At 44.3% G+C, this 20,684-nt stretch overlaps 1 protein-coding gene across 1 annotated transcript; it reads left to right on the top strand.

Moving 5' to 3' along the window:
• Nucleotides 1–407: 407 nt before the first annotated feature.
• LOC306966331 (Krueppel-like factor 6) lies at nt 408–20,324 on the top strand. Its single transcript, XM_079561058.1, has 4 exons — nt 408–703; nt 9,417–9,945; nt 19,956–20,079; nt 20,144–20,324. The coding sequence occupies exons 1-4, from the start codon at nt 602–604 to the stop codon at nt 20,193–20,195; spliced, it is 807 nt and encodes a 268-aa protein (XP_079417184.1). The 5' UTR covers nt 408–601; the 3' UTR covers nt 20,196–20,324.
• Nucleotides 20,325–20,684: the final 360 nt, after the last annotated feature.

Genomic DNA, 20,684 nt, shown 5'->3' with positions numbered 1-20,684 from the left:
CACGTTGATGGTAATGACAGGACGACTTTCACTGAACGCTCCATCCCCGCAGTGTTTCAGGACAAGCCCAGACTCTAAAACTGCTCTAACGCGACTCCCAGAGCTGGTTTCCCTCTCGGTCTGGGCGCTCCGGGCACAGCGGCGCTCCTGCCCGGTCCGTGCCGGCTGCGCTGCGCTGTGGCGCGGTCTGGAGCTGCGCGATCCTCCTCTGATTCACTGAAACGGCACTTCCTCGACGCGAGCTCTTTATACTCGTCTAAAAATAGCACCGATGAGCGTCCAATGAGCGTCCACGCGCCCTGCCTCGCCATTGGACGAACCCGCGTGCGGAGGCGGGCCTTAGCTCGCTTCTCCCCCATTGGCCCTCCCCCCAGCCCGTCACCGAATGAGAGGGGGGTGCGCTCGTGTGTCGGTTTGAATCGGGGGGGAAGTTTACAGTGCGCTGTCAGACTCGCGCAGAGCTCAGTCCGTGCGTAAAAGCGCCAGTGGATCCCCCCCTCTCCAAAGCGCGCTCGCTCTTCTCCATGCGCTCCTTCTTCTCCTTCTCTCTGCCCGCCTCCTCCTCCTCTTTCACGCCGCTCTCGCTCTCCGCGTCTCCGCCATGGATGTCATCCCCATGTGCAGCATCTTCCAGGAGCTCCAGATCGTGCACGATACCGGATACTTCTCCGCGCTGCCGTCGCTGGAGGAGAACTGGCAGCAGGTACGACATTCCCCACAGTCCTGCGCGGGTCACGGGGACCGTCAGCGCAGCCCCGGTTTAGTCACGGAGACAATCACGGAGATGTGTGTCCTAAAGTAGATCCAAACCGCTGCTTTTGCACTTTTATTACGGGGTTTTGCAACTGCGACATAGCGCGTGGCTTCCTGTCTCGTGCATGTTTGTATAATCCCAACAAACTTTCTTCATGTGGCCTTGTTGTTAAACTTTTTATTCCTATCCCTGGACTTCAGATAAAGCTGAACCCGGAGCAGTGTTTGGAACGGCTGCGTGCGTAACGTGAACTCGCTCGCTCTGACAGCTCGCGCCGCCGCTGTCAAACTCGAGCTGCGCGTGCGGTGTTTGGGGAAGTGGGAGACTTCAGAGCGAGCTGCCCGCTGCTGTTCAGAGGCGTCTCCGTGCGTAATTTGGAGACGAGCGTGCGTAAAGTAAACGGTCTGGTTTGGAGTTTGTTTGGAGTTTGGAGAGAGAGAAAATGTTGGTGATGTTTGGGAATAAATGCAAACGACGCGCATTCCTCTGGGTTTGTTTGGACTAAACCAGGATTAAACCGGGACTAAACCAGGGCTAAATCAGGACTATACCAGGACTATACCAGGACTATACCAGGGCTAAACCAGGACTAAACCAGGGCTAAACTGGGACTAAACCAGGACTTTACCAGGGCTAAACCAGGACTATACCAGGACTACCAGTCGCTCCATAAGACTTTAAATATCTAATTCCTGCCTGATCTAGTGAGCTTTTCTCTTGGAAAACCAGGACTTTTGGAGCTAACCTTCAGTCATACTGTAGCGTTCAGCAAATAGGAATAAACTGGGGCTAAACCAGGACTATACCAGGACTGAACCAGGACTGAACCAGGACAAGATATGTGTAATCAGTCATAAAATAACTTAATGTCGCTTTGCTTATTGTAAAGCACCAGACATGTTTTATAATCTATTATATTAATATTATTATTAATATATTAATTTATTGAATTGAATGTGGAACTACATTGTCTTTATAATGAGAAAAGACCCATTAAAAGTAGTCTTTGCTTTGGTAAAGACTTATGAGGATCCTTAACAAAAGAAAGATATAAAGAAACCAGGACTAACCAAGTCTAAACTAACGTAAACCAGGACTAACCAAGTCTAAACTAAACCAGGACTAACCAAGTCTAAACTAACGTAAACCAGGACTAACCAAGTCTAAACTAAACCAGGACTAACCAAGTCTAAACTAACGTAAACCAGGACTAACCAAGTCTAAACTAACGTAAACCAGGACCAGGACGCAGAGCCTCAGTATTCCGACACTGCGCTCCCTGGTGCGTACTTCGCGGGACTCCGGAAGGACGTGCCTCCTCGCGCGCTCTCTGCCCCTGTCACGCTCGCTCGCGCACGTAGGCACGCTCCGACACGCAGCAGTGAACTGTCAGAGAGGGAGAGAGAGAGAGAGAGGGGTGTGTCGCTTCAAAAGTCGCCGTGATTTTGGCGGTGTGTGAGTCTCGCGCATTTCTTTTTTTTTTGGCACCGCCGCTCCGTGCGTCACTGGGCGCCGTGCCAAAGACGCTCTCCAGACGCGTAAAGCTCCATCGGCATCTGTCCAGGCGCGCGGAGGGTCCTCTTCCTTCCTTCCTCCCTCTCTGGTCCCGGCCTGGTCCAGTGTCGGCCTGAGTGACTGCAACATGTTTGGACAACTTTTCTTTTTCTGCAACAAACCAGTTCAAATACACATTTTCGATGCAACAGCTGATACTGGAATAATATGATCAGGTATCGCCTACAAATATCCGATACTGAACCGATACCAGTTGTGGCTTTAACCTCTTAACTCCCACCTGAACATGTTTTCTCCTGTTCTCCAAATCTAAAAGTTTCTTCAAAACAGAGGCAAGAAACGAGAAGAAAATGAGGACGTAAACGCAACAAAAAAAGAGCTAAAAAGTGACAAAAAAGCGACAAAAATGACAAAAACTCAACAAAAAAATGATAAAAATCCAGCAGAAAAAAGACAAAAATACAGAAAAAAAATGACAAAAATCCAGCAGAAAAAAATGACAAAAAAACAGCAAAAAAATGATAAAAATCCTGCAGAAAAAAGACAAAAATACAGAAAAAAGTGACAAAAGTCCAGCAGAAAAAAGACAAAAATCCAGCAAAAAAAAGACAAAAAAACATCAAAAGAAAAATTCCGCAAAAAAATGTAAAAAAAAAACAGCAAAAAAAGACAAAAATCCAGCAGAAAAAAAATGATACAAATCCAGCAAAAAAAGACTAAAATCCAGCAGTAAAAAGACAAAAATACAGCAAAAAAATGTAAAAAAAAATCCAGCAAAAAAAGACAAAAATCCAGCAGAAAAAAGACAAAAATCCAGCAGAAAAAAGACAAAAATCCAGCAAAAAAAGACAAAAATCCAGCAGAAAAAAGACAAAAATCCAGCAGAAAAATGTCAAAAATCCAGCAAAAAAAAGACAAAAATCCAGCAAAAAAAGACAAAAATCCAGCAAAAAAAGACAAAAATCCAGCCAAATAAGACAAAAGAACAACAAAAAAGTAATAATAAAGTGGCAAAAACACATAAGGGAAATAAAAAGTGAGGACAATGGCAAAGAGGAGAGAATGGATTTGGTTTTGACGGGTGGTAAGAGGTTAAAAAACACTTCCATCTCTCAGCATTATTCTCATGTATCGTTGCGCCTCTAATAGAACGAGAGAGTCGTCCTATATCTTTTTCATAAATCTTACACATGATTTTTCCTGAACCGATGCACAGTGAGGAGTGACGTTCCCTCATTGACCTGTTTGTTTTCACATCTTTGTTACATTTGTCGAGCAGTTTTTACACAAAACCAAACCCGGGACCTTTCGCTCTTCGGGAGGACATTGTCGCCTCGGCACTTTTATTCGATTGCGACGAACAAACTTCCTTCCTCTGCGTCGGAAACGTGATTTCAGTCGTTCTGCGTCTGCATCACCGGAGAAGCAAAGTGCTGAGCAGATCTGCCAAGAAATGACTGGCATTCCGGGGCGGATTGAATCAGCTCAGCTCCTGCAGCGGGACGCAGACTCCTCACTGCTAACTTATATAATCTTATTGATTAGCTGTTAGCCGCGGTTAGCTCCTCCTCCTCTCCGCACACACACACACACACACACACACACACACACATATGGCCCCCGGAGAGCCATGTTATTTCCAGCTATGCCTCTAAATGCATTATTAAAGCCACATTACGCTGAATTATTGATCCGTTTAAAGGATCCAGCCGCACTCTCAGCAGTCAGCGGGGGCTCGCGGGCCAACGTGCATCTGCGGGAAAGAGCGACTCACAAAAACGCTTCGTTAATTTCACCGTTATGGCCGAACAAACGGGATTAAACGAGCAGAATCACAAAAGTCCCTTCACTTCATGGAACCAGTTTGATCATTTATGTTTCAAAGTGTTTAAAGGATCCAGGATACGTTCACATTAAAGGCTCTGTGTCGGCTGTTTTAGCCATTCCAAGTAAAGTATAGGCATTTATATGATATATTGTACCTCTACCACTATAGAATACTCATTTGTATGTAAAATATAAGTATTTTCTGGGGGTATTTTGCAAACCCGGAAGACACAACGCTTGGATTCAGTTAACTCCGCCCCCTCTCTCCGCACATACAACTTTAGCAGTAATATAAATATAAATACAGGAGTTGACATCTGCAACACAGCTTCATAAATGGCTAAAACACACACGCTAACACACACATGCTAACACACATGCTAACACACACGCTAACACACACGCTAACACACACGCTAACACACATGCTAACACACACGCTAACACACACGCTAACACACACACGCTAACACACACGCTAACACACACGCTAACACACATGCTAACACACACGCTAACACACACGCTAACACACACGCTAACACACATGCTAACACACACGCTAACACACACGCTAACACACACGCTAACACACACGGTAACACACACACGCTAACACACACACGCTAACACACACACGCTAACACACACACGCTAACACACATGCTAACACACACGCTAACACACACGCTAACACACACGCTAACACACATGCTAACACACATGCTAACACACACGCTAACACACACACGCTAACACACACACGCTAACACACACACGCTAACACACATGCTAACACACACACGCTAACACACATGCTAACACACACGCTAACACACACGCTAACACACATGCTAACACACATGCTAACACACACGCTAACACACATGCTAACACACACGCTAACACACAAGCTAACACACACGCTAACACACACGCTAACACACACGCTAACACACACGCTAACACACAAGCTAACACACACGCTAACACACACGCTAACACACACGCTAACACACATGCTAACACACACGCTAACACACACGCTAACACACATGCTAACACACACGCTAACACACACGGTAACACACACACGCTAACACACACACGCTAACACACACGCTAACACACACGCTAACACACATGCTAACACACACGCTAACACACACGCTAACACACACGCTAACACACACGCTAACACACATGCTAACACACACGCTAACACACACACGCTAACACACACGCTAACACACACGCTAACACACATGCTAACACACACGCTAACACACACGCTAACACACACGCTAACACGTGTTTTGATTCAGTGTTCATTTCGTCGACTAAAATATTTAGTCTTAATTTTAGTCAAAGTGATATTTTTGACGACTAAAATTGGACTAAAACTAAATTAAAAGTTTTTCATGAGACTAAAACTATGACTAAAATTTTTTAGTCGACTAAAATAAGACTAAATAAAAATGAAAAGGAGAGACTAAATCATCCAAACTTGTATTGAGCGTCTGAAAGAGCCTCAGATCATGTAAAGTCTCTGTTAAAGGATCAGCTCTGAGCTTTGTTCATGTGGAGCAGCTCCATGAAGCAGAGGAACAACATTAAATATGATTATAATGAATATTATCAATATAAGTCGACTAAATTAGTCTTAAATTTAGTCGACTAAATTGACATGCAATTTTAGTCGACTGAAACTAGACTAAAATTGAAACTTTTTTTTTTTTAACTAAATCTCGACTAAAATTTTAGTCAAAAGACTAAGACTAAAACTGAAATAAAATATGTTGTCAAAATTAACACTGTATTGATTGGCTCACCTCTCTGTCCTGTCCGCTCCATCAGGTGTTTACATTATGGGACTTGCGTTGGTTATAAAAGTGAATCCACTTTGATTCTGGTGAAGGTTCACAAACTTCCATCAGTGACAGTCACAGAAAAACACTGTTTTGGTGAAAGTCGCCGAATCCCGGAGAGAAAAAACAACTTGTGACGAGTGGCCACTTCTTTAGGAAGGTTGAATAAAGTCCTCGCAGCCAAACGCGCTTCTTTTTCTCCGTGACATTATCGTTGGGTCAGAATAAAGAACAGGCGTGTCCAGAGTAGGTTAGAAAGAGCTCCTTCTTCACATCCTCCAGTGCAAACATGACGCCTGTTCAGACGCTCAGGGGTGCGTTTGTTTTTTCCGCAGAGGCAGCACAGACCTGCCCTTTTTTATTTTTTTATTTCTTTCTTACAAAAAGCTGTTTTACAAATTCAAATCAGTCCGTAATCGTAGAATTAGGACATTAGCTCTGACGACACAACTGAGCAGGTCAGTGGTTCACCAGCAGGGGGCGGAGCAGCTGCTCAGAGCAGGATTCAGGAGGATTACTCAGAACTGTGTGAATGAAGCCACAAACCACTCTGTTTCTGAGAAGGAAAGAGCAGAACAACATGGCTTTTGGATGATATAGGACAGGGGTGGGCAACGTCAGGCCCGGGGGCCAAATCCGGCCCTCCAGCACAGAACCTCTGGCCCTCAAGATGATTTTGAGAAACATTATCACACAAATCAGAGAGTACTTTTAACATTATTAGAGTTAAATGGGAGAAATAAAGGTGGAAATACTGTCAATGCACCCGATTAGTTCATGTATTATGTACAACACTGGCATTTGAAAGAAGTGCACTGGAAAAAGAATAATCATTTTAAGGAACAAATGACATGAATCTACTTGAATTGGGAGATTAAATCTAAGGTTTGGTCTGGTCTGAGACGAGATAAAACCTCTAGTAGTCGTTATTCTCTTAATTCAGATAATTTTCTTTCATGATTTCAAGTGAGTTTTATTCTTGTTCCATTGGCGCTGTAGGATTTGTATCTTGGATTAGTTCAAACCGACTCAAATTCAACATAGAAGAAGAAGATGCACTCACTTTTTTCTGTTTTTCAACATAGAAGAACTTTAATTCAAGCAATTTTAGGTCATTAATCTCATGATAGTGATTTTTCCAGTGTTGTGCTTTACTTTGAGCTAATAATCAGTGGCAATACTCAGTTTACAATAAAGAAAATCGGCCCCTCCACCAAGAAAACTTGCCTCCCCCTCATATAGAACCTTTAAAGGCTCAGACTTGACCCGATGATCCTCTGGTTGCAGATTGTGTTTGCTTTAACCGACTGTCTGTTGAAGTTTGGATTCCTAAAACCACTCCTCTGCGTTTTCCTGAAATCGCCGTAGCTCAGGACGATGTTGACAAATGCAGATTAGCCACGTGCTACAAAAAACAAAAACGTTCTGGGGCAGTTCGTCCTTTATCCGGGGGTTATTTTGGGCCACGTTTCTGCCCCGCCGTCTGACAGAAAACTGGCAGCTTTTCCGTGGAACTGGCAGTACTGACTCACTTTAAAGACTTGGAAACGATCTGCAGACTTTGCTCATTATGCAACAGAGCGGCAGGAGTCTGGGCCCCGATGCAGAGCAGACACTGACTGGGAAACACTGACTGTAATCTTTGTTTTTGTAGATATTTATCTGCGGAGTCAGTTTGTGCCAGATCCAAGGCCTCTCTGTCTCCGCTCTTCAGGCCGAAGCTTCAGTGGAAACTTTAGCTCAGAAATTGTGGGAATTTTCAAACAATAAAAACTCAGATGTTGAATCTCTTTCCACCCGCCTAAACCAAATGCATTCTGTCCTGTTTGGTTATTATATAGGCCTGTGTAACGCCTCATTTGAAAGCTAAGACCCACAAAACTGATCTTTTCCCTCGCGTTGTTGCTGTGTTGTGTCACCTTTTGTATGTTTTTTTTTTGGTCACATTTTTGTCAATTTTTTATTGAATTTTTGTCATTTTTTGGTTGAGTTTGTGTCACATTTTTGTTAAATTTTTGTCATTTTTTTGTTGAGTTTGTGTCACATTTTTGTCACATTTTTATTGAATTTTTGTCATTTTTTGGTTGAGTTTTTGTCATTTTTTGGTTGAGTTTTTGTCACTTTTTGGTTGAATTTTTGTCATTTTTTGGTTGAGTTTTTGTCACATTTTTGTTAAATTTTTGATATTTTTTGGTTGAATTTTTGTCACATTTTTGTTGAATTTTTGTCTTTTTTTTTTTGAATTTTTGTCTTTTTTTGGTTGAGTTTTTGTCACATTTTTGTTAAATTTTTGATATTTTTTGGTTGACTTTTTGTCACATTTTTGTTGAATTTTTGTCATTTTTTTTTTTTAATTTTTGTCTTTTTTTTTTTAATTTTTGTCATTTTTTGGTTGAGTTTTTGTCATTTTTTGGTTGAGTTTTTGTCACATTTTTATTGAATTTTTGTCACATTTTTGTCACATTTTTATTGAATTTTTGTCATTTTTTTGTTGATTTTTTGTCATTTTTTTGTTGCGTTTACATCCTTGTTTTCTTCTCATTTTTTTGTGGCTGTTTTGGTGCTTTTTTCCCAAGGAGCTTTTTGATTAGGGTAAAGCCAAACTGGAGAAAATGCGATCTGTTCAGGTGGGAGTTAAGAGTTCAGTGCATAACTATCGTGTCGAATGTTTATGCTTCAGTTTATATCTGTCTGTAAAGAAGCGACTCCACTTCTGTTCATTCACATGGACAATTTCCCATGTTGGAAATTGTCGATCATGCCTTTCTTCATCCAGAAAGACGAGGAAATGTGTGTTTTCTGGCTGGACAGGATAGTTCTGAGCTGCATCAACTCAACTTAAGATGATCCCAGACTTGGCTTCAGACCAAGTTTAGACCAGGAATAACTTTGGTTCATCTTTTAAAACTAATGTCTCTTAAATCTCTTGGTTAAACCTCTTAACTCCCGCCTGAACCGAGAGGATCTTTTTCCTCACGTCATCAGATTTTTTTTCCATCATTTTTTTGTCGGGTATTCAACTCATTTTTGTAACTTTTTTGGCATTTTTTGTCACATTTTTGTCATTTTTTTGTCAATTTTTTTCACATTTAAAAAAAAAAAATGTGGTCCTTTTTTTTACATTTTTTTTGGTCATTTTTTCGTCAATTTTTTATCAATTTTTTGTCTTTTTTTTGGACATTTTTGCCACTTTTTCATCAATTTTTTGTCATTTTTTTGTCAATGTTTTCTCACTTTTTTGTCACATTACCGTCATTGTTTTCGTTTCAGTTTTGTTGCTATTTTCACAGCTTTTTTCCAGAAGCTTTTGGAGAAACTGGAGAAAATGTGCTCAGTTCAGGTGGGGGTTAAGTGGTTATGTGATGGGTTTGTCTTTTGTTCCACACATTTCAGCCTCTTGAAAACGTTTTATTTTTGTGAATATTCTCTGCTAACCCTCGCCCTCTCCTCAGACGTGCCTGGAGCTGGAGCGTTACCTCCAGAGTGAGCCGTACGTCTCGGCCGCGGAGCTGAAGTTCGAGCACCAGGAGGAGCTGTGGAGCAAGCTGATGCTGGCCTGCGGAGACAAGGGCGTCTCGGACCCGCACATCCCCCGCATCCAGGACGACGAGGACCAGCCGGAGCCCCGCGTCCCGGACCACGCCGGCTTCCACTCGGACGCCAGCAGCGAGATCTCGGACTGTTCGGAGGAGCTGTCCCCGACGGTGGACTTCCACGCCAGCGCCTTCTGCGACCTGCTGGGCGGCGTCATGGGCACGCCCCCGTCCTCCCCGGAGCCGCCCGGGGACGGCTGCGGCGCCGCCCCGGCCCCCGCGCAGCCGTGGGGCGGGCCGCAGTCGCCGGTCAGGGTCAGGGCGGGGCCCGGGAGCGCGGAGGGGTCGCCCGACGGCAGGCGCAGGGTCCATCGCTGCCAGTTCAACGGCTGCAGGAAGGTCTACACCAAGAGCTCGCACCTGAAGGCCCACCAGAGGACGCACACAGGTAAACACAACAACAACACAACCGCTCTCACCTGAAGGCCCACCAGAGGACGCACACAGGTAAACACAAAAACAACACAACCACCTTTCACCTGAAGGCCCACCAGAGGACGCACACAGGTAAACACAAAAACAACACAACCACCTTTCACCTGAAGGCCCACCAGAGGACGCACACAGGTAAACACAACACAAAAACAACACAACCGGCTCTCACCTGAAGGCCCACCAGAGGACGCACACAGGTAAACACAAAAACAACACACCCGGCTCTCACCTGAAGGCCCACCAGAGGACGCACACAGGTAAACACAAAAACAACACACCCGCTCTCACCTGAAGGCCCACCAGAGGACGCACACAGGTAAACACAAAAACAACACACCCGACTCTCACCTGAAGGCCTTTAGGTGAAAGTATTGATTTTTCACGCAGTGGTGGAAGTGGAGATTTGTATCTTACCTTTACATCTTAGTTTTCATGTCAGATATAAAAATGATGATGTTTATTTTATGATGTTTTGTCTGCGAGGTGGGGGCGACCCGGAAGTAGCTGCTGCGCCGCGTAGAAAGTCCGTCTTTCCCGCGGGTTTTATTCATAAATATTGACAGATTTGACATCCACGTGTCCTGCTAAGGGGCCCCGTGATGACGCTTTCACCCAAATATGGTGTTTTTCCTCCTACGAGACGCTGGAGCGGAAAAGTGGAAGAACGGGCCGAGCATGCGCACTCGCTACAAAACTTCAGGGCTGGTTTTCTCTGAATGAGAGAAGCCGCACTCGGGCAGAGCCTGAGCCCTTATAGAAGCTCCCACAGACTCCACACTTTACAGGCTGAGACACAACAACATTTAGAAGGTTTTTTCAGAGGGATTTTTTTATATCTAATTCCTCGCCTGATTTATTCAGCTTTGAAACCAAAAAAACAGGCGAAATGTTTACAGATTTTTTCACTGATGATTAGTTTATTGAAAAACTAAACAAAATATCCAAAATCCCCTCTGACAAAATCTTAGTTACTAATATGTCAATAAAATAAAACAATTTAATCCGGCTCAATTCATTAATTTGATTTCGTTGCCCAAAATATAGGCAATTTTGGCAATTTAAATGCTCAAAATGCCTTATTTATGTGAAAACATAAAACGACGCAATGCAATACATTTTTTTCTCATATTTATATCTGTGATGTTCAGCAAAAGTTTCAAATTGACATCTCTACATTTTTTTTTTTCCCCTGTTCACCTGCAGTTCTCGCCTTAATCAATCTGTTCCTCAGTGTGTCGGAGAATCAGGCGTTTGTGGAGAAAAAAAAGACGATTGTGCTCCCTGGAAGTCATGAAACGTCTTTATAAACTTCATCCAGGAAGTGACTCCAACATGACTGTGTCGCTCCCTGGTCGTTCCCACGCTTATTCATTCACAAATACTGACAAGTGTAGCACGAGATGACGCTAAAATCCAAATATGGTCATTTCCTTTGTGGGAGACGGCAGCGGCTAAAGACACATGTGCAGACAAAGGGACTAAACTTTAACATCTGCACTGTAGTCGCTCCATAAGACTTTAAATATCTACTTCCTGCCTGATCTAGTGAGATTTCCTCTTGGAAAACCAGGACTTTTGGAGTTAACCTTCAGTCATTCATTCAGCAAATAGGAATAAACTGGGGCTAAACCAGATCTGACCTTAAACCTGGATGGTGTCCGTAAAGGGACTTGCGTTAGCCATAGACTGTAAAAAATATTGTGGCGTTCAGCAAATAGGAACAAACTGGGGCTAAACCAGGACTTTAAACCCGGACCTGGGCCTGATCGAGTCCGTGGCTGAAGGTCTGAGCTGCTTGTTTTGGTGTTTTCCTGAAGACTTTATTAGAATCAGCTGATGCTGCTCTGAACATTCCGATCTTTATCCAACAGCGACAGAAAAAGCTTTCACGCAACGATCTGAGGCCGGACTTTCATAAACAGGCGCAGACTTTAGACAACTGTCTCTGAACTAAAGATTCACATTTATCCGGAGGTTTGAGGTCGTTCAGAGACATCGTCCATTTTCAAGTCCCTGTTTGGCCTCAGTATGTTTAGGTAATAATGCTCTTGTAGACGATATAAAGGCCACCTCTACTATACAATACAAATATTATAAACACCGGTAAAATGTGCTCTGGAGTTCTTTGTTGTGACTGAAACCAAAAGTCCAAACACTGGTTCTCCTGTCGCTCGACTCAGACAGTTTCCAAAACAAAGGAAGAGGAGCTGCTGTTTGTTTGGCCTCACTGACGGCTGTTCTGTACAGGAGCCGAGCCGCATAGCTGGAATAGTTGAGCGGAGGAAGCGTGACCTGGTTCACACCGCGGCGACGGGGGAGGGGCAGGTTCACGGTCAGCGGACTTAGAAATGTCCAAACCTGTGGCTGCAGCTGGAGGCACAGAGGAGAGCTGTGACTGTGGGTTTTATCATCTCCCATCGTCAGAGCTCAGAGGGAAATGAATCCGACTCTGGATCTTTGGACGTTTCAGAGGTTTATTAAAAACGACGCCACAGAGAAAGAGCTGGAATGAAGGAGAAAGACGCTGCAGCCAAATATCAGAGCGTGGGAGTTTGGAGATTCTTCTCTGGGTTCGTTGTACTTTCTGTAAACCGCTCAAAGGATCATTCATTTCTTACCAACGTTTACATCTGTCCTTCTATTAGTCTGGATTTCACTGTTCACGGGAGAGAATATAGAAACTTTAATAAATAAGCTTCTATTTCTATTTGCTCTTGTTCAATTCTACCATTTTCCCAGGAGAGTGAATGGGGAGTTCTGGTCATCACTACGGCAACACTGTGAAAAATATGACATGGACTTTTTTGATTGAAACAAACAAACGGAACTTTCTGCCAAATTTTGTGAATTTTCGTTAAACTACGTTTTTTTAGTCCCCATTGAAATGTTCGTTCAATTCATCATCTAAATACTTTGAGTGCCACATGCGGCTAAATGGAAAAAAAACTGACATTTCTGAACAGATTATTGTTGAATGAACGTTAAAAAAGTTACAATTATTAGATAAAAAAAACAGGGAATAAGGCAATCCCGTGGCTGCTTCATGTTTTTGTTCAAACTGCCTAAAATGCCTTTAGTGTAGTCGCCATTCAGCTGATCGTAATAACCCTTCAGCTGATCGTAATAACCATTCAGCTGATCGTAATAACCATTCAGCTGTTCGTAATAACCATTCAGCTGATCGTAATAACCATTCAGCTGATCGTAATAACCATTCAGCTGATCGTAATAACCATTCAGCTGTTCGTAATAACCATTCAGCTGATCGTAATAACCATTCAGCTGATCGTAATAACCATTCAGCTGATCGTAATAACCATTCAGCTGTTCGTAATAACCATTCAGCTGATCGTAATAACCATTCAGCTGATTGTAATAACCATTCAGCTGATCTTAATAACCATTCAGCTGATCGTAATAACCATTCAGCTGTTCGTAATAACCATTCAGCTGATCATATGAACCTAAAGCGTTATCAGGACACACTATAGACACAGTGTCTCGCTTTGTTTATCATGAACTTCGCTGCTGAAGGACCCGGTTTTCAGACGCCGCGTCTAAACACAGAGGGAGCTGTGGACAGTGTCAACAAACTGTTGCATCATGGGAAAAACGTCAGCCTGTTAGTTTACACACAAGCACAAAACACTGAGCACGGACTTTTAAAGAGCAGGAGACGTCACTGAGGACAGGTCCTCGAACTGTCCAGGTCCCCGAACGGTCCAGGTCCCCGAACGGTCCAGGTCCCCGAACAACCAGGTCCCCGAATGGTCCAGGTCCCCGAACGGTCCAGGTCCCCCAACGGTCCAGGTCCCCAAACGGTCCAGGTCCCCAAACGGTCCCGGTGTAGCGATTTCAAACTACCCCCCATTCACCTTACCTCCTGGTACTTTGAAATTGATTTCAGACTACCGGGGGGTAACTTGAAATCGATTTCAAATTACCCCCAGGGGTAATCTGAAACTGATTTCAAGTTACCCCCCCTGATTTCAGATTACCCCCGCCGCAATATGTATTGTTAGTTTGGCACGGCTGCGTTAAATAGAAAATGCCCGGATGTTAATTGCTAATAATAGCTACAACTCTCGTAACTTTTCATCTGGTAAGGTTAGCTTTAGTTCGTAAACTCCACTATCCTTAAGTTTAGGGCTAAGATAAGGTTAGCTTTAGTTCGTAAACTCCACTATCCTTAAGTTTAGGGCTAAGATAAGGTTAGCTTTAGTTCGTAAACTCCACTATCCTTAAGGTTAGGGCTAAGGTAAGGTTAGCTTTAGTTCGTAAACTCTACAATCCTTAAGGTTAGGGCTAAGGTAAGGTTAGCTTTAGCTCGTAAACTCCACTATCCTTAAGGTTAGGGCTAAGGTAAGGTTAGCTTTAGTTCGTAAACTCCACTATCCTTAAGGTTAGGGCTTAGGTAAGGTTAGCTTTAGTTCGTAAACTCCACTATCCTTAAGGTTAGGGCTAAGGTAAGGTTAGCTTTAGCTCGTAAACTCCACTATCCTTAAGGTTAGGGCTAAGGTAAGGTTAGCTTTAGTTCGTAAACTCCACAATCCTTAAGTTTAGGGCTAAGATAAGGTTAGCTTTAGTTCGTAAACTCCACTATCCTTAAGGTTAGGGCTTAGGTAAGGTTAGCTTTAGTTCGTAAACTCCACTATCCTTAAGGTTAGGGCTAAGGTAAGGTTAGCTTTAGTTCGTAAACTCTACAATCCTTAAGGTTAGGGCTAAGGTAAGGTTAGCTTTAGCTCGTAAACTCCACTATCCTTAAGGTTAGGGCTAAGGTAAGGTTAGCTTTAGTTCGTAAACTCCACAATCCTTAAGTTTAGGGCTAAGATAAGGTTAGCTTTAGTTCGTAAACTCCACTATCCTTAAGGTTACGGCTCCAACCGCGGTTCCTGTAAGGTATCTTATGGGTGAAGAAAGCAGTTGAGAGGGGGGTAATCTGAAATCAGGGGGGGTAGCTTGAAATCGCGTTCATCTTACCCCCGGGGGTAACTTGAAACTGATTTCAAATTACCGGGGGGTAGCCTGAAATGGGGGGTAGTTTTAAACCTTTACACCGGTCCCCGAACGGTCCAGGTCCCCGAACGGTCCAGGTCCCCGAACGGTCCAGGTCCTCGAACTGTCCAGGTCCCCGAACTGTCCAGGTCCCCGAACGGTCCAGGTCCTCGAACGGTCCAGGTCCCCGAACTGTCCAGGTCCCCCAACTGTCCATTCCACTGTGGGTGTTTTCAAAGTTTAGGCCCGGTTTAGTCCTAATCTAGCCTTGGTTTTCTTCCTTGTAGTCCACTCCCCTTGTAGTTCCCGCTCTCAGGCCTCTGTGAATGTGACCTTTCCAGTTCCCTCCAGCTCCAGATGTTTTTCCCCCTGACGACCTCAGACGTCCACAGGCCGAGCAGCTGATCAGATGCATTCCTGGAATGGCTGAGCTGCTCTGTTCACCACCAACACCACGGCTTTAATTATGCTGCAGGGGAATTCCTCTCACAGACACGCAGCTTCCAGGGCAGGAACGGAGTCAGGAATCAGATCTGTAAACATCCTCGTGTGAAAGAAATCTCCCAAATTTAGCCGAGCGGAGTCTGTAAAGTGTGGAGTCTCATGGAGCGACTAAAGCGGAGATTAAAGAGTGGAAGGAAAACGTCCCTAAAGTTTAGTCTCTTTGTCTGCACATTCGCTCACAGAATCTCGATATACGATATATATCCCGATAGTGAGTGCAGTGAAATGAAATGTTAAAGGGACTCGATGCAAGTCGGTCATTTTTATGCTCACTTCTGCCACCTCAGGTCATACGTGTAACTGCAGCTTCTATATTAAGCTCGTGCATGACGGCACTTCAGACCCGAAGTAACACCTTTCTGAGTGACAGAGCAGGATTTTAACAGGTCTGGGCTCATTCTTCTTCCGGTGCCGACGCCTGAACAGAGTTTTATTTTATTTTTTTATTCTTCTCCGATGCTTAATCTAAGTGAGCGGTTACCTTTTATTAATTAAAAAAAAAGAAATCGTACCAATTTTGTTCATAGTTTCTTTTTTTTAATTCTATTTATTTATTTTTCCTCCTTAGATACCTTCACATTTTCTCACGTTTCATTCCCCAATTTTTACCCCAATCTGCCCCAAATTTTCATATTATTTCCTAAAATTTTCCAATGTTTCCCAAATGTACCCCAGTAAATTTACTTATCTACATATACATGTTTGAAAACTAGGCCTTTCAGATCTTATTGTTGATGTTTTTTATAAATTCTTTTTATTTTTTATTTATTTATTATTTTATTTTTTTCAATCTGTCTATATAGTGTTGTTGCCATAGCTGTGATGTATCTATTTTAATTTCAGTTTTCTGTGTTTTGTCTGGGTTTCGAGACGTGTGGCATGGGGGTGGGGGGAACGAGTGAAAAAGGAAAAAATAAAAAACATGTTGTTTGTAGACCATATGACTAGCAACATTCATATTTCTTCCTGACAAGAGCACAAAAAGAAATAAAAAAAATCTACACATTAGGACATGGCTGGAACGTGTAGGGGGAGGAAAATACTTCATTTTAATTTCTAAACATTTCTTTAAGTCAAAGTCAAAGCCAAATAGGAGTTTCTTTTTGTTAATATAATAGCTTTTCTCGAACAGTCTCAACCAGTTGCACAAGAAAGACGATCAACTCAATATGTTCTTTTTTTACTTTGATGAACAGTTGTGCTGTCTTGATGTAGACGTTAGAAGGTCCCCCAACGGTCCAGTTCCACCAACTTTTTTCAGGTCCCCGAACGGTCCAGGTCCCCCAACTGTCCAGGTCCCCAACTGTCCAGGTCCCCAACTGTCCAGGTCCCCAACTGTCCAGTTCAGGTCCCCGAACGGGTCCAGGTCCCCGAACTGTCTAGGTCCCCGAACAGTCCAGTTCAGGTCCCCGAACGGGTCCAGGTCCCCGAACTGTCTAGGTCCTCGAACAGTCCAGTTCAGGTCCCCGAACTGTCTAGGTCCCCGAACGGTCTAGGTCCCCGAACAGTCCAGTTCAGGTCCCCGAACTGTCTAGGGCCCCGAACGGTCCAGGTCCCCCAACTGTCCAGGTCCCCCAACTGTCCAGGTCCCCCAACTGTCCAGTTCAGGTCCCCGAACTGTCTAGGGCCCCGAACGGTCCAGGTCCCCCAACTGTCCAGGTCCCCCAACTGTCCAGGTCCCCCAACTGTCCAGTTCAGGTCCCCGAACTGTCTAGGGCCCCGAACGGTCCAGGTTCCCCAACTGTCCAGGTCCCCGAACTGTCCAGGTCCCCGAACGGTCCAGGTTCCCCAACTGTCCAGGTCCCCGAACTGTCCAGGTCCCCGAACTGTCCAGGTCCCCGAATGGTCCAGGTCCCCGAACTGTCCAGGTCTTGATGTAGACGTTAGAAGACAGACAAGCGCGTCCTCCTTCATTTAAAGACTTTGTGCAAGAAACACCGGCCTGTCAACGGCATCAGAGAAGTGGGAGGTCACGATATCGCCACCGCCCTGAAGCAAGTGTTACAGTCAGATTTGAACTATGTCGATATCTCACTAAAAATATATCGATATATCGGCCAGCCTTATACACGTGGATACCAAACATGTCAGTATTTGTGAATGAATGAGCGTGGGGAGCGACACAGACACTTCCTGGATAAATCTCTGACTGAAAGCGACAAAACGTCAGAGAATAAACATTGTAAAGAGAGAGTTTGGGCTCTTTTTTACTCTGACAGAGTTCAAACTAAAATGTTAAGGGAGTAAACTAGCTACAAACTGGGGCTAGAGTTGATTATGGAAAGGATTTAACTTGTTGCAGACTACGTTAAGTCTGTTCTTTCCGTAGCGATGGCTGCAACATGTGGTCAGAGTTGTTTTCACGCTCGGGAGTGCAGCCCTCAGACGGGTTCTCCTCCTGGACTCCGTTACATAAGACGTCTGCTCCGGCTCCAAAAACCACAAAAGAGCAGCTTGTTTTTCTCACAAATCTCCAGCCGCCGGGGCAATCCGATTAGCCTCGCTCCGAATCGAGAGCTCGGCCCGGACAAAAACAACTCGGAGACATCAGCGGCTAATGGTCTTTCAGTCGGGGTTTTTGGACCTTCGTCTCTCACCGCGTGACGCAACCGGGGCAAAGTCGAACACGCTCGGAATACTGGATCTACATCACGTTTAGTTCCTCAGAAATCACTGAATCTACATCACGTTTAGTTCCTCTCAGAAGTCACTGGATCTACATCATGTTTAGTTCTTCAGAAATCACTGAATCTTCATCATGTTTAGTTCCTCTCAGAAGTAACTTGTGTTGTTGCTGTGTTGTGTCACCTTTTTTGTCACATCTTCGTTGAACTTTTGTCACATTTTTGTCGCATTCACATCCTTGTTTTCTTCTCATTTTTTGTGGCTGTTTTGGTGCTTTTTTCCCCAAGCAGCTTTTAGATTAGGGTAAAGCCAAACTGGAGAAAATGTGCTCGATTCAGGTGGGAGTTAGGAGGTTAACCAGAGCTAAATGTTGTTAGTGCTGCAGCGTCTGCAGTGTTTACAACATACAGGCTAATGATGCTAATGTTGCTAAACTAGCCGCTATCTCACGGCTAACAGTTTTGCCGATTCTTACGCCGTTTTTTGCCCAGGGGCTCATTCATCTGAAAAACTAACCCAGTGACTAAAAAGTCCTCAGAAAAATCCAAAATAAAGAGATACAGCATAAGAAATACATAAATAAACAAAGCACAAGCATTGAGGAGCTTTTAGAACATGGGCTGAACTAATTAAACTCTGTCCCCTCAAAGGCTGATTGGTCCATTTACAAACAGTTTTATTTTTCAACGTGGGGGAATAAACCTCACAATATTACTCCCCCATAAGTTCTCATTGTGTCAACTGTTTGAATGTGTAAAATCTGTCCCTTACACAGGTGTTCATGGGAGTAAGGTTGTTTATGTAAGGGATAATATATAGCTATATATATATATATATAATGCTGGTCATTAGGGTGAAACAAGTCCGGTTCGCCCTGTCGGTGTCATGGTTGTGGTGGAGTGAAGAAAGTAAAACCCAAAATGCAGGACTGCAACAAAAACTGTCAATGTTTAATGAATGATGAAAACCAAAATGACAAAACTGAAACAGACCGGGGCTGACATAGACAATGACGCGACGAAGGTCAAGGGAAACACAGGGGTATAAATACAAGAGGAAACAGGGCACAGGTGAAACACATCAGGGCGGGGCAGGCAGGTAACGAGGGAAGTCAAGCAAAATCACAAGGACAGAATACATGTCAAAATAAAACAGGACTAGACCAAACACAAAACATACAAAAACAGGTGAACAAAAGACGAATCATGACAGTCGGTGCTTATTTTCCCGATAATGACCAGCGTTCTGTACATTATCCCGCTTATTATACGGCCATTTGCCAAATGAACACACACCACATAAACTTCGTACACTTTTATGAAGGTCGAAAGGTTTATTTAATGACTTCCAGACAAATAGTTCCCAAAAGTTTGCGCGTTGCTCTGCAATGTTTTGCTAGACTAGAAGCAGCAAGGCTAGTAGCTAGCCTAGAGGCGCAGTTGGAGGAATGGTGGTGAATCTCTGGGTTAGTTGAAAGTCAGACTCACGCTAACTTCACGAGCGATTCCCCGACTTCTCTCTCAGTGACGGGACAGATAGTGTCGCTACTACGTACGCGTGGAGTGATATGAAAGCACCAACTCCGTCGCCATTGGCAGCGGTCATGATTATTTTCAGAGGTCCTTTATCAGAAAATAATGACCAGTAGAACGTTGGGAAATCCCATTCAAATCAACGGAGCTTCTACTTACGTTGTGAAGAGCAGTATAATAAAGGGAGATAACCTTATACAGGTGTTCATCAAGGGCAGTTTTGTGTCTGTTATAGGGAGGTAAACCTTACAGCTGTGGATCATGTTATAAAAAGCTGTTTATTGAGTGTTTTGTTTGTTTGTTTCAGGGGAGAAGCCTTACAGGTGCTCGTGGGAGGGCTGTGAGTGGCGTTTCGCTCGCAGTGACGAACTCACCAGACACTTCAGGAAACACACAGGAGCAAAGCCATTTAAATGCGCGCACTGCGACAGGTGAGAGGTCGCTGGGCTGTCACTCAAAACACTGAGGACGTGTCTAACCTGCGTCTCTCCTCAGGTGCTTCTCTCGCTCGGACCACCTGGCCCTGCACATGAAGCGTCACGTTTAAACCGGACTTTCCCTGAGCGGGCCTTAACTCTGTCCCGGGTCGGACTTTAACCCGGGAGCGTCACTGACCCGAGCCAGGGGCCGGCGGCGGCTTTTTTGCTCCACACCAGTGCCTCGTATCGGACTCGCCGCCGTGGCAGGAGGCGGGAGGGACTCGTCTGGGACTCTTCTTCTGGGGCTTTGGAAGACGCGGTGCTGGATTTCGTGGGGATCGAGAGTGAAGAGGAAGACTTTGACGTCACGGAGGTTCTAAAGGAGAGTTGACTTTGGGAGAAATGGTTCGGTTCTGTGTCGGGGCTAAAGCTGTGGAGTCGACGAACGAACGAGGGTTTGGTTTGTCTGACGAGGTTTGGGGCGTTTTCTTTGGAGCGGTTTGGGACGGCACAGGTCAGGACGGCTCAGAAAGGGGAGAAAATGGTCCCCAACAAAGTGAGATTTGGGCCAATGTTGGAAAAATGGTTCCATGGTTGAAACATTGGCAGTTAAAAGT

Source organism: Gobius niger, assembly GCF_951799975.1.
Source record: "Gobius niger genome assembly, chromosome: 8".
NCBI lineage: Eukaryota > Metazoa > Chordata > Actinopteri > Gobiiformes > Gobiidae > Gobius > Gobius niger.
The sequence above is the reverse complement of the archived record's forward strand: the minus strand, read 5'-3'. Positions and strand labels throughout refer to the sequence as shown.